This window comes from Perna viridis, chromosome 1, assembly GCF_037379345.1.
Source record: "Perna viridis isolate PV_CMFRI_1.1 ecotype Kerala chromosome 1, ASM3737934v1, whole genome shotgun sequence".
Classification (NCBI taxonomy): domain Eukaryota; kingdom Metazoa; phylum Mollusca; class Bivalvia; order Mytilida; family Mytilidae; genus Perna; species Perna viridis.
In genome coordinates this window covers 22,601,882-22,617,576 of record NC_142445.1, presented here as the reverse complement: position 1 = coordinate 22,617,576, position 15,695 = coordinate 22,601,882, and the positions used below count along the sequence as shown (strand labels likewise).

At 35.2% G+C, this 15,695-nt stretch overlaps 1 protein-coding gene across 4 annotated transcripts in view; it reads left to right on the top strand.

Moving 5' to 3' along the window:
- The first annotated feature begins 248 nt into the window (after positions 1 to 248).
- Positions 249 to 15,695, top strand: part of LOC148627815 (uncharacterized) — a 28,329-nt gene continuing 12,882 nt past the window's right edge. The window contains exons 1-3 of one of the 4 annotated variants that reach the window (XM_088579478.1): positions 594 to 610; positions 3,009 to 3,059; positions 6,663 to 7,296. In XM_088579478.1, the coding sequence (XP_088435604.1) occupies positions 6,664 to 7,296 (633 nt within the window). In that variant the 5' untranslated portion in view covers positions 594 to 610; positions 3,009 to 3,059; position 6,663. Of the gene's footprint in view, positions 424 to 566; positions 611 to 889; positions 962 to 3,008; positions 3,060 to 6,662; positions 7,297 to 15,695 lie in introns of those variants that run through there. The other 3 variants (XM_088579484.1, XM_088579469.1, XM_088579493.1) reach the window with 3 other exon arrangements.

Here is a 15,695-nt window from a genome sequence, read left to right as displayed (position 1 = left end):
AACCTCAATCATTTTACCCCTAACTTTAGTTGGGGTTTATAGTGGTAGAGGTTTCAATCCTTCATTCCGTTAGGGAGAGGAGTTCCCACATCTTAAACTTACTCCATCTACACCACTAAATGGAATTTAATGAACTTTCATAGAATCTTTTAGTTGTGAAAATTTGATATTTTGCATTTGAATGGAGTGGGGTTACAGAATCACGCCTGTAAAAGACGTATTGAAGAGCCCCAGGACCCCCCCCCCTTTCCCTGGCAACAAATGCTGTTTAAATTCCACATTTTGTTTTCTAGCCAATGCAAACACATTTACGACAAGACGTCTTTGTTCTTCGGCCAATACCAGTCTACGTCCATATTTGCCCCTCGGGCAATAACAGTCTATGTTCACACTTTAAAAGTGGAAGGAATAAAGAAGTTGCATGTAAGTAGGCGGTCTGTTTTCATCACAAATAATTTATTTCTGTTAGCAAAGTACTTTATTTACTATTTCAACTCTATTGACCGACAAAAGCATCATTCACTATTTAAAGTAAAATTAAAATTAGTTCATTGCGGAAACTAAATACTAGATATAAATAGAAAACAGCGGACATATTGAATTCAGTCAGGTTAGTGTATAAATTAATACGAGAATACATTTCTCTACGAAGAAAATCGGTGAATTTATCAGTAGCTCTTTTTATATAAGAAGAACAGGCCTTGATATTGTTATTATTTGATATTAATTTGTTATTTTCTGACCAATCTAATTAAAATTAGATTGTTTTGCGATTGAGGCTTATGGTACACGAATACTACTGTGTAATATGCTATTATTAACTTAGTTAAATCAATTATTGTACCTTATTTATATGCTATTTAAATCGGAATGTCGTGTGTAATAAGGATACACAAAATATAGTTGTGCACATAATAGAAAATTTCGTTCCTTAGAATTTGTGGATTTATGGCGCTTTGAAGTTAGTATCTTGTCATTGCAACTTCACTTAAATTGCTGAATAGAATTGTCCAAAACTTGGGATGTAGTAAGAATACAAATTAGCAGTTGTGTATAATACACGGAAATTTTTATCCCTGAAGCCGTGTGGGAGTTATTTCTCTTTGAAATCAGTTTCGTCAAATGCGGTACCGGAACATCTTTTTAATGAAACTCCGGGAAGTCTACCATGCAGTCAAAGGCTGCAAAAAAGTGTTTTTATTTGCTTCATCAATTCATAAAAAATTTAGTCTTTACTTTAAACTGGCTAAACCTTCAACGTGGGGGATGTGAGCATTCTTAGGAAATTCTCCTACTACATGGTCAGGGGAAAGAGTCTACTATGCTTTTCTTAATGCATATTGAATTTGCCATTTTCGGTAAAGCAGATTTATCTCGTCGAGAGTTCAGTTTCATGTGAATTGTTCATAACTCTAAGTAATGCCATCGATATGGTAAATCATGATTATGTGAAACTGCCTAAATTGACTTCTATTCGACCGCTAATAATATACTACATGGTACAATACCACACGAGGAAGTAGGGATTTGACTTTGGGGTTTTTACTTGAACCGTTTATGAATGAGGGGCCAAAAAGGGCCAGAACAATATCTTGACCGTAAACAAAAAGTATCTTTGAAGTTGAACCACAAGGTAATACTTAAGAAATTAGTGCCAAAAAAGATAGGGGGGCAGAAACATGATGCATTTTCCTGATGTCCAGACAGGTTATCTCTCCGAAATTATATAACATGCTGCTATACCACTTAAATAATACAGGGATTGATTTTGGGTGTTGAGTATTGAGCCTTTCTAGAATTAGGTACCAAAAGGTGACATAAAACAAGCATTTTCTTTATGTCCGGCCATACCACCAAAGGATGACTGGGATTAATATTTGGGGTTGTTCGGGTCAAGTAAGAATAAGGGGAATAAGGGGCAACAAAGAGGACAGAAACTACAAGTTTGCATAACCCCTAATGGAAGTTGGATAAATTGAGGTTGAATTGGAACCAATTGGGAACAAGGGCCAAAAAGGGGGAGATCGCGACCTAAACATAAAACAGAAAAGGCCTGAAAAGGGCCAATTTCTCTGCGGTTGTACCAAGATAACCCCTGCAAAGTATTTTCTTGGAATGTGTGATAATAGTTTTCAAAGGTTGAGGACAAAAATAAGACAACAGACGAAGAACAAGTAACGAACTACACTAATTTGTAGTGTAGCACGAACCCGTTGAAATAGAGATGTACTCAAAAAACAGTGCGAGATATTCCAATACTGATTGAAAAATATATGTTGGAATTTTCACGAGGAATTCAATGATTTTTTTTTCAAAATTGGACCAGAAATAAAAATGTTGGTTTTTAGGGTGTGGTCTAAGTAGACTTGTTAGATATTTAAGTAACTTGTCAGATTAATAAGTCGTAAGTAAATGGCAGTAAATTGGCGTAAAACAGAAATTTGATATTTTTGCTAACTCACAAGTGTATTTACCCTACCGGTGCACCTGGTCCACGCTCCCAGTTTTTAGTGGAGTCCGAGTTGCTCATTTACTTTTATTACTTAGTATGTATTATTTTGATTATTTTATGTTCTTTGTTGTGTATGTCTGTTCCCATGTCTGGTCTTTTTCCTTAGGTTACATTCTTTTGATTTCCGCTAGAATCTTGGTTCACTTGATTACCCTAAGCTTAGGTGACAATGGAACTTATTCGGCCGAATATGTAGACTTAATTATGTGACAAGCAGGTGCAGATATATATCACCATATGAAAGCATTTGAATCTTACTTTCATTATATTAAGTGTTTCAGTCAAAAAGTATACATATAAAAAAATGATAAACACCGTTAGTTTACTACAAATAAAGATTACCAAATACAGCTTAAAATGGAAGGAATAAAGCAGTTGCTTGTAAGTAGGCAGGTTTTTTTCATCATACATAGTTTGTTTCTGTTCTGTTAGCATATTACTATATTTACAAAACATTTTGCATTATCAAATTCTAATGATTTAGTTTATTGCACAGAGTTAGAACTCGATATAAGAAGAAAACAGCGGACATATTGGATTCAGTCAGGTTATTGTATAAATAGTATTATCACAAGAAACGTGTCTATCACGGAGAAAATCGATGAATTTATTAGTAGCTCTTTTGACCTAAGAAGTACAGACATTGATACAGTTATTATTTAATATTAATGTGCAATTTGTTTTGGCTCCGATTCTGACTGAGGCTTATGGTGATACAATGATACACAAATACTGGCTAATGTGTCATGTGAAAGATCATTAAGATTTGGAGGTCAGATACATTGTAGGGTTATGGGAATACCCAGAACCAAGGATTTTGCATCATTTACCTCCAGAGCTTCTGGTGCATTAAGCGGCCCACACACCCCCTGCCGAAATATTTTTCGCCTCGCTTCGCTCAGCGAAGCTAGATTTTTTGCGTCATCGTAATAAGAACCTAGTTCCGGCATTAAGAACAATTTACGAGTTGTAGATGATACATGTAATTATTCTTTCTATTCCTCGTACAATACATTTTCTTTGAATTTCTTTTCTCAAATAGCCACTTCTGACTTGCTTACTTTTAGCCGTCAATTTTTTTGTGATGCATATATAATCCTTGGAACCATTGCACTTGAAATGCGTTTGTCTGCTAATTGTGCGATTCACAATACTGCTTATCCTCGGAAACCCACGGCTGAAGTAGTAAGGTACGCTTCTGAGTCTGCCGTGGATTTCCGACGATAATTACTGCTATGGAATATGAACCACTAATGCAACAAAGCAGATTTCACATTGGTAATCAAACTGATTTTTATACCACAAAAATTGCGGTCGTATTATGTTATGATGTTGTCTTCAATGATGGTGTCATTGTTTATTTTTTCGTTTTCCATGCAATGGTTTGAGTCGTAGAGAATCAAATGTCATGAAATTTTGATGCATTGTCACTTGCTGCTAGAGAAAGCTTGCTATTTAAAATACTAAGGTCACACGCCACTACTGTTCTGTAAAAAGGGCCAAAAGGGATAAGATATGTGTTAATTTAAAATTGATTTTTTTAAATATGTTTCTTATAAATTCTGTGTTAAGAATGTAACAGATTTTAAATAGCATAAAGCATTTTCATTCTGGGGGTGGCAACGTGGAACCACACCCTTAAAATCAATCCTTTAATTTCTGGTCCGATTGTTTGAAAAAAACTCACTGGATTCCTCGTGAAAATGCTACATCAATATTGGATTTGTTTTTTCAATTAATGTCAATAATAGTGGTTTTTGACCCCTTTGACCGCTTGTATCTGAGTAACAAAGATAGTCAAAGGGGTCAAAACATCCCTTTTTGAAAGAATGTATTTTCAAATCTTTCTTTGGTTTTCATGATTTTGTTTGTAAATCGTTCCCCGTTTAAATGACTTTAATTTGCAATGTTAGCATATTAACTCTATCATTAACCTTTTTTTAGATAATTAGTACAAAGTGATGTACGAAAGCATCCTAAAAGCATTTTTTTCCTTAACTTGAATTTCTAAATAATGTGCAATATTGTATCCAAACCAGATGTTGTGCCTATAATGAACTGTTAGTTCCTATGTTTTATTGTGTCAAAAAAATAATATATTATTGTGTCCGCACCCGCCCCAAGTGAACAGAGTTCAACTTGCTGTGGTCGAACATCCTGCGCTCGCCAAAAAAGTTTTTTTTTATAATGCACAAGAAAGGATTGTAGACTATTTAAAATACTAAAAATAGGGCATAATGAAAACAATAGGATATTGGACCACAAAGTACTATATCCTAAAAAATAGGCTGAGATAGATTTCGGTGGTTGTGACTGAAACAATTTTTGAAAAGGGGCCAGAAAAGGCTACTATGGTTCAGGTCAAATTCTGATCCTGTTTTAAATATTTAATTGCAATCAAAATTCAGGGCTGTATCAAGATTGAGTGATGTGTCAATTACTTGCTCCAACTGTTCAGTGTTCGACCTCTGCTGTCGTATCAACTTGCCCTGCGAAGTATTTAGGATTAATTTGTGGCTTTTGAAGAAAAATCGTTATCAAGTGAAATGTCCATGTCCTCTTTTGCTAAAGTGCTAACCATTGCTAACTATAAGATAAGGTTCATCTCATAGCCTCATCTTACATGTATGCGATCGCCAAGAGTTTGACTGAATGATATGAATAATCATACTATACACTAACATCACAATAATAACTGATACTTTATTTTTTTTTAAGTTGGTTAGAGGTAGCAATAAAACATTGATAAAATTTATTTAGGAAATGATTATCCAACTTGAAAATGGCCACCCGTACCGAGAACATTAAAAACTGTTCAAAAGAAGTTTCAGTCGTCAGCACACTAGTGATCATATCAACATGTATGTTATATGGCCCAGTGCAGGTCCGGGTGTCAAAAGAATAGGCCTGCAGCAACGCTAAGCTTGTCGTAAATGCTACTAAACAGTGCTCAGAAACCTAGCCGGGGGCTAGGCGCTCTGCCCACAGAGCAACTGGGATGTGTGCCCCAGGTGGTGGAATGGGGTACCTCTGGCGTGTTACACGCTGGGGTTGTCAGGCTATAATGCGGAAAACCTGACCGCAAATCATAGTGGTGCAGCGTGTTGGGAAAGATGCTACGTTCCTCGCACGTTAAAGAATCCTGCCGTGGTATTCGATAGGAGTAGGAACGTTTGCGCTCCGCCACAGGAGGCTTAATTTCCCGACCCTACCCACCCACCCCCCCTTTTCTAGTGGCAACCAAAATTTGTCGACCCTATTGTCATTGTGTCCCATCCCTTGTTTCATTTCATCATCATTCATGTTCATTTTATCATTCATTTCATGTTCATCGCCTGAATATAGCTGAAACATTGCTGCTCGGACGTTAAACCCCAACAATCAAAATCAATCATGTATGTGATATGCTCTCTGGTGACTTTGAAACATATACATCATTTCATGTTAATATATATATATATATATATATATATATATATATATATATATATATATATATATATATGCGTCTCAGAATGTGACGACTCTACTCTCTACACTGCTCCATCGGATCAAATTGATACAGGGAAGATAACGTAAACTTATAGAAGGGTCTGAAAAATTCCCAACGATGTTAGAACTGTCAAATTGCGAAGCAATTTTTTGGTCGTTCCCTCCGCGGGACTCGAACGCGTACCGCTGTGACATCTATGGCAACACCGCCAGCACAATTTCCAGCGCCCAAGACCACTCGGCGAGCTAGGATATATAGGCCAGGCTATATTTATCAAAATTTACAGCATTACATATTTCAAAATACAAAAAACACCGAGGCTTTCTTGCTTGTATTGCACGTGATAGAACCTCGTGGTGATGAAATTTGCTTCCTATTTCGATATTTTTTTATTTTGAGTACTTCTTGTATGTAATTAATGTTTTGATGAAGGTCTTGATATACATTTGGTGAGAGGTCACTCGTTGAAACACGAAATTTGTAACATATATGATTGGTATGTACGTCCTTCGGTGTGGATCAATATTTTACATGGGCTGAAATTTTATAGACAGACGAAGAATTTATTCTTTTTTTTTCATGAATAAAATATTGTACACCATCATAGAAAAAGATATATACTCCTTCCGTCATAATATTTTTGTTTACTATTTTCAGAATGGACAAGGCAAACGACAGAATACGGTATTTCAGAGTATTATCCGTAATTGTAGAGGTAGTTGCACCAATGCTAAGAGAGCGACTTGAGAACCACTTTAAAGGACTTGGCTATTCCACTTTACAGATATTCCTGAACGAACAACATGTGTTACACACCCTGTTCCATCTGAGGTTTAAAACAACAAGAGTGTGTTGCACGGACAGTATTAATTGTCCAAATGGCTCGAACTCTCCTATTGTGTATAATCAGTGGAATCTAATGTACACTGCTTCTGCAAGACAAAAATGTGGACGTCTCTGTTTTTGTAAATTCACTGCCAAGCCTGTGAAACTTGAAGACCTCGATGTTACCTTGACATCACTATTACTTGTAGAATGCTGCCTTCAGTCAAATGAGATAAAGATCATCACATTTCTGAGAGAAGTAAAAAATAATGTAAGCCATAATACCGATGGTTGTATAGAACATGATGAATTTGATACATTGTGGCCCAAAATTGTGGAGAAAGTAACACAACTTGACAAAGACAAAGAAGATGACCTGGTTAGGATTCAGAAAAGGTCTTTTGATCCTGGGCTGTGTGAAAAATACAAAATTGAACTTATGGATGTGTGCCAAAAGTTGCAAGAGGTAAGGTGAATATGCTGAAAATTTATGTTAAAAATCTGGCTAGTCAATGACATTCTAACTAGGCATATGAAATAAAATGTCAGTTAGATACAGGTCCGTGTATAAATTAATAAATGCGGAAAAAGTAAAATTTACTCTATCAATCATGAAGATATCGTTGTACAAAAATATTTATGTTTCGGTTTAAACATTCCTTAAGACAACTGAATTATGATATTTCATAATAACATAAAAGTCACACCAAAATTACCGCATCTATGGAGCAAGTTTGTCCATTACTATTTATTCAAATATGGTGTATTTTTTTTTAATTGTAACGTGCCTTGACTCAATTCCATTCAGTCTAAAAACTTGCCAAAAATTGACTTAACAAATTATTGTACAAAAATGTATCAGCTGAAGTATAAATTTTACCACACATGTATCGTCTCCTTGTGCATAAAAAATGCAAAACAAGCATTGTGTGATCTTGCGTTAAGTAGTAGATCACGTGATGTTCTGTTTTTATGGTGTGATGTAATAGGTTGGAATGAAAACCAAGTTAAAACAATATAACTTTATTAAAGTAGATGTTTATTGTATGGCGGCCGTTGTCCAAGTGGCCGGTATAAAGTGAATCAAAACAATATAATAATGCCTTATAATAGGTTAACAGCTAACATTTATGCATAAGTTAAACACTGGGGAATTTAACTCATCTTTTGATAAAGTGGGAAATTTAGCTCATATTTTGATAAAGTGGGGGAAATTAGCTCATATAATGTTATTAGACAGTGCCAAATAAATATTGTGAATTATAAAAAACATTGGGGCTTCTTTTACTAAGTGTAACTACATGGTTGCCATAGAAACCAAAATGTAAACAATAATGATTGACATTTCTAGATAAAGATTAAATTGAAACTTTCACTAAAATGACATAATAACTACAAAAACATATATACAACGCGCTGTAATCTAAGGAAAAAGTCAGTAAATGAAATGCAAAGTGAGCAGCATAATTGAAATTCAAGTTATGCTTAATAAACTATGCTGGTATTTAGCTGCTAAAATGTATTACATAAGTACAGCTTATTTGCTTATTTTTACTTTTAAATGCCTATTTACGGTTGAATTTATGGCTATAAATGAAATGTAACTTTGCCGCTGTTTACAAAATAAAGTTTCAAGTGGAGATAACTCCTACAATATATCTTGTAACCAAAGCTTTAACTTGTTGCCAATGAATGCGCATGAACCATATTAAGTATTGCAAAGTAAGTAATTGAAACAATGATTCAATAGATTATTATAGAACTAAATACACATTAGTAAATGTTAAAATATATACACACAAACACAAATAACAACTAACTGTCATGTGCTAATAAAGATGTTCTATTCAGATAACTTGCGCTAATTAAATGCAAGTTAAAACACTTAAAAATAAGTATCAAAATGTAATTTATACTAAGAAATATAAGTTTCACATATTAGCCTATTAAACATTCAAATTGTAATATAAAAATTTACTACTTACCTGGAATGAAAACCAAGTTAAAACAATATAACTTTATTAAAATAGATGTTTATTGTATGGCGGCCGTTGTCCAAGTGGCCGAATTTACCAAACATAAAGTTACATTTTCACTCGAGGGGAGGCCCATTGAAGGACAATAGCTATATACACAACGGGAAAATATATATCTGAAAACGATTCTTCAATTTGAATTGCGGTCAGCTGAGGTCAACAGTTGATAGGGGAGACTGTCCTGAATAAGCGCGATTAAGGCTTTTTAAGTCGCTAATATTGTTAGCGACTTCTTGCACTCGTAATTTCAGTTCTTTATATTCGCATATGATTTGCATAATTGTATATTAATACTCCGCGTTATGCTGTAGATCTGTGCCGTGTTTACCCCCATAGCGTCGTAGTTTCTAAATTCATACGAAATAAAAATGTACCTCCTTACTATTATACACGTGTGTTCTACGTGTGTTCCTTGCTTGTTTGAGAATGGGAAGTTTACATGAAATGATCGGTTAGCATTGAACGTTACCCAGTTTCCGATTCAGGCACGGGGCTCGTTACAAGACTTTATAGGTCATATGCATATTCATTAGCGGGTGCCAGTTGTTTAATTTGGTTCATGATCTGATTCTCTTGTCAATATCATTAGCGACACAAAAATCGCTGCAACGTACTTCTTTAAAAAGATATCATACACATCTCTTTGTGTGTTATTTTGCTTGTATGAGAATAGGAAGTTTACATTAAAAGATGAAATGATCGGTTAACATTGAATTTATGTAATATTATCCAGTTGCCGATTCAAACACAGGGGCTCGTTACAATTGACTGTATATAGGTCATATATATTATCAGGATCCTGATATTTATATACAGCCACTGTCAGTTGTTTACTTAGGTTTCGGGTAATTGAAAACGTTCGGGTCATCACGGTTACGAAAGAGTACGCAATCGTATCAAGGGAACCAAGATTTTAGCGGAAGTCACCCGATTTTAGAGCATATCGCATTCGTGCCATTTCGGATATTGAAAGTAAGCCAAAATCAGTGACAGAGAATATTTGACGATTAGCGATTTCGAAGACGTCAGTCTTTGAATTTTATCTGGTTCCGATAACACAAGATGGTGGACCAGCGATGCGTCGAAAGGTAGTAACCTTTTATATATTTCTCATACGGCCTAACGCGTATTTGTAACTTATAATAATAAAATTGTAAAGACTGTCATAACATTATTTTTTATTGACAGTATACGTACACTGGCTATAATACCTTAGATATTCATAAAACATCGATTGAAATCTTGTTTATTGTGATAAACCGAAATCTAGCTGAGGGTCAAGCCTTCTCTCCATTTTTTTTTTAGATTTCATCATAAAACCGCCCGTATTTTGGAATGAAACTTTTCTATAATATTTTTATTCAGGCAAAAATCATTCCCGCGCGATGTGATAACAGTTTATTAAATCTAACTTCAGATTTATTGTGGACCGTTATCGATGGAAAAAACGCACAAGTACAGACTAATGACTATTCACATCTTGTGATAAAACCTGTAAGATATGTTAAGACGGTAAAAAGATCAACACATCGACAGATGGAGAGAACGGAGATGTGTATCTATGGGGTTTCGGGCCTTCGCCTACCTTGGACGACGGAAACCTAGGGAAAAAAGATGCACCCGATCCTATTAAAGCATATTCACTTTCAGACAGAAATAATAACCTTTTATCTAGTTTACAACAACCTTTAGGTATTCATTACATTAGAACAAATCTCTTTTCCACTAACAGTCACCCTTCTGAAAGATCTTAAAGATTTCGCACTCGACGACGTTGGTGTCGTCCCTTTTTCGACATTACATCTGACGTGACCACATTCCGTCTTTTTAAACCTGTTAAATCTGAGCCTCTTCTCGATGAGAATGGGAAAGTTATCCATATTCCATTTTCGAACAAAGGAATAGATGCTATTAACATCAGCAATATTCTTTATCGTAAAGAGGTAGTTTTCAAAATTCCGCCATATTTCAAAAATTAACCTGTTCCTATTGTCTCTTACAACTACACTAAGGCAATAAGTAGTAAAATTTTCAACCAAAAAAAGACAATGCAGAATCTAAACATTGAGGAATACTTTAAGTCCCCTCGGTCGTGTGGCTGTGTTTATTCTCTAGTTAATTACAGTCCTTCTGGTCATGTCATCACTGGTGATTTGAATATCGTCGAGAATGAACTCCTACGTTAGGTAGTTTCTCATGGTCTTAAATTGAGAGAACCATATCCCCTCAATTCGAAACATAATTTCAAAACCATAATGGATGCCAGATCAAAGATAGAGAGAGAAAAGGACCAAGAACCAGAAATCGAGTCCTTTTCAGATTAGATACGTACCATTCGATCTTTGGTATGGAATTGTTTTGACAATCTAAAAAAAATGTGTCAATAAAAGACCCAAGTCCGTATTTAACGATCACGAGACACTTAAATGCCTTTCCTCACTACAAATTTTTGTCTTGCATTTCCAAATATTTCATAACCACTAGGCAGACAAAACCTGTAGCGACACACATAAGTTCCCATGCATGTGTGAAATTGTCCGAAATATCGAAATTATCATGCCGAAAATTAAAGAGGTTTTTCAAATGTGACAGCGTTGCTCTGTCTGTAGCACTAGAACCCTTAAAGAATATGTAATAAAAGTCCTACAATAACAAGATTCACTGGTGGAATTCTTGTACAGAAGGTTGACAATTCTTTCCCAGGGATTTAAACCATTTGCCCTAGCTTTATGAGCATCGTTATCGCTCACAGCTCAATCCATCACCATATACAAGAGTAGTATAAGGTTTGGCGTGTACTGAATGTACTTATTTTTAAGGGTTTCATACATAGATATTGCACCCTGAGTTGAAAAAAGGGTCTACATTGAACACTCCTAATTCATTAGTACACTTCGGTTCCTTGATTGTGCAGTATCTGTAATTACAATATGAGGAATCACAATATCGCTGAAGTTTTCACGAAACCATTGGAGAGGTCTGGCAATGATTCTGCCCACAATCACTGATATTCTCATTTTAAATTTTTTTAAATTTTCTTGGTCAGGCAAAAATTTATCATGGGACAAGCCTACACTTTAGTAAGTGCTTCGTCAAACTGCCAATCCAATTGAGTGGATGGTATACGGTTTATAGCCATATATCTTAGTGTCATATGTATGTTTTTGCTTGTGGAATCAACACAGGGATGCCCTAATGATACTTTTTTGCCAATATTGTCCCAGCACATCGTGAACCCAGTCTGGATTCTGAAGAGGTTCGGTGATTGAACCCCCTTTTTGTAGTCACAATTGTTGTACATGTATTTTGTACAAAACTAAATTAGCAAATGATAATACAAGGATTTTTTTGTAAATCTGGATCGACACCTTTTTTTTATTTTTCTAGTTGATATCCTCCTTCTTTCTCTTTTACGTATAGTAGACCTAGACAGTCCCTCATCTTCCTTTCTGCGTAAGAAAGATGTGAATCGAATTTTCATTATTCTTTACTACTTCGTCCTTTATCTCCATTTCACAAAAACTGAATTATCCCTTTCCAGAAATTACTCACGGAAACTTCCAAATTGTATTCTTTTCACCTGATTCAATTATGAAGCCACAGTGGAAAAAAAATCGTGGGGAATGTATGGCAGTCAAAAACTCGTCTTATAGTAATTGACGAGGCACATTGCATTTTGGACTGGGGAGAGGATTTTAGAAAGGATTACAGATGAATAATGAATTGATAAGCATATTTTCAGTCCCTGTCATGGCACTTACAGCACCTCTAACGAAAAAGTAAAACAATGACATTATGTATCATCTGCAGCTCGATGATGAAGACACAGAGTCGTTTTCAAATACCCTGACAGGCCTAATATTTTTATCGAGCTACGAAAAAAACGATGCCACTGACATTGAAACATCCATGAGTTGACTTATTGAGCATTTAAGAATAAATTAAGCATATTGAAAAAAAATAGTTTATTGTAGGGTATTGACAGGGTATATGAAATATTACTATGTTTCAAAGATTCTTTAGGTGTTCGAGCTTATAAGGATGAAATAAAAAGTTATCTTTTGCTCGAAATGTATCACCAAACTACGCACCAAGATTCAAAAGATCGAATATTGTCCATATTCAAAGGAAGCAACAGTACCATTCGCTGCGTTATAACAACTTGCACTCGGAATGGGTATAGACATACGAGAAATCGATCCAGTCGTTCATTTTGAATGTCCAAAATATGTTCTTTCCTATTGGCAAGAAGCTGGGAGATGTGCTAGAGACGGTCGTGTAGGCTATAGTTTGATTTTATATGATATTTTTACTCTGTATATAAAGTCAACTAATAAAGATATTGCCAATATCATTAAAGACCGTCGGGACCCAAAAGATGTGGCTGTTGAAAGATGCGTTCGGTGTCGTATCGTAGACCTCCGAACAGTAGGAGAAATTGAGAGTCAAGAACAACAGTCATGCGATGGTTGTGATAGTCAATGTTGTAAATAACCTGTGTGTTCCTGTTGCAGCATCTGCTCTAAGTTTTGTAGCTGTAGCGAAAGATGCAATATTAATTTCGAAAAGTTCTTGTCTCAGGACATGTAATGTGCCAATAAAAGTAAAACAAATGAGTTTACAGATTATGATCAGAGTAGTTGTACAGTGTTAAAACAGGTTTTATATTATTCAGTTTGAAATACGAATACATGCACAAATATTGAATTGAAACTGTGGATAAGGATTGCCTCGCTCGTTATTCCTAAAATGGACAGATAGTTTAATTTATCAAAAAACCAGTGCATGTCAATTGTAATGAAAAAGCTTCCAGAGTACCGTGAACTTTTAGGTCTGAACAAGGAGTGTAATTTAGTGTAACATGGAGTGTAAAATATTGTTGCTGAAGCTTGCTGTTGTTTATATAAAACTCTCAAAATTAAATTGCATCCATCAGGAACAGAACATCGCATTTCAACCTCTAAATTCGTTTCACATAATATTCTGACATTGACTGAACTTGCACATTTCAAATTTTCATACTATTCCAAACATTTGTGGAGGCTGCCATTGTCGCCGCTTCGGATAGAAGATTTGATGATTTAACCAATTTATTAATTCAATTTACATAGTAAGTTATGTTTTCAACCTTTCCATAACAATATTTAATTGTACAACGTCGCGCAACTACGAAGTCTTATGTTATAGGACTACTGCAGCCTCTATAGCAACCCCGATAGCAAATGCTACTGGTCGAGCAAATGGTCTTTTATACGATAGGACTCCTCAGCATGGCAACACGTTAACGTTTGTACTATACAATACACCATATAATCCAATGTATCTAAATCTACAGTCATTACAATATAATGACCAGGGGAACGGAACATATCGGACATTTTGTTTATAGTAGGGTACACATTACATGAAGCTCTGTAGAGGTTTTATACCAACTCAATATTAACAAAACAACATAAAATTATACAAATACACAGTCATGCTTACGTTTAGATATGCAAGTACATAGTTTGACACGCACACAATGCATATGGATATTAAGATACATACATCATACACACATTAAGTTCATGCAATGTTCAAGCGAAAATGACAGCAGAATCCGTCAACTTGAATCAGACAACAGAACGCATCTAGACATGCAATGCTCATTTACTAAGAGAATATACTGTAAGGTAATGTAAGAAAAGCCGTTTTACTATTGGACATGCAAACTTGATCAATGCGTGACAACGTAATATCCTCATGCAACATTTATGACAGAAAAACTAGAACTGAATGACCAAAATATTCACTTTTATGTGGTCCATCGGCTAAGAACTCGTAACGACGGTGTACCAAAAACATACGCCCAAATAGGAGTCACAAGGCACAATAAAACTTTAGTCAATACTTTGCCGCCATCGCGGTATGCTAATCCAGTGCAAATGATAGTGAATTTTTTACAGAGAATTGGGCGTTCATGCTTTGATGCTACCGGCGAGTTTAGTCTAAAGTTACTGGTGAGAGGTATCCCAGGATTTTTATTGAGTGCGTCATTCCGAATACATTTGTTTGTATAGTATAGGCATGGCTGTCTTAGTAAATGGCATGAGTGCGTATTTGTGCGAGTAGTATAATGAAGATTCACAAGTGATCACCAGTAATTTGCAATATTCCTATATGCATTATAACTCGTGGCTGATACATCTATGCGAAATAAATGACATAAAAGTAGAAATTTGTAATGAAGATACATTTTTGGAATGTATAACTTCCTATTTACCAGTCAAGGTATTCAAAACCGTCGTTGCTTATTTGAAAACGGGACTGTTTGATCCCGCCAATAAACTGACGAGGCTACATACATATATAACTGGATAGTTTGAACCGTCCGTGCGACACTAGTATGAGTAGTCAAGAACGTTAAAAAACCTTTAAAGTAGTTAAGCATGTGTTCAAGTGAGAACAAAAAAGTCGTACAGGATTTATATGTTTTGACTCTGAACGTACTTTTTAGTGTTTACTTTGTGACTGGTCAGTAAATTTATTTTGCATTTATAACATTGTTACTTAATTAATAAAATATCTAATTTGCTGTCGGAGCATAACTATTGATTCCTCTGTTTACCGTCTTCGTACATCCTTTGGCCCATAGTGTTACCAAATTTGTCAGATCATAGAAGGATGTGAATCCCGCGCAGTTCTTGTAAATCCTTAAAATAAGCTACAAAATTTGTATATTCTATTTATTTACATGTTTATGATTATAAAAGAAAACTTGCATGCATGATATTATTGATAATTATTGACCTAATGAACTAATCGATAATTTTCATTGGGCTCACGGTGG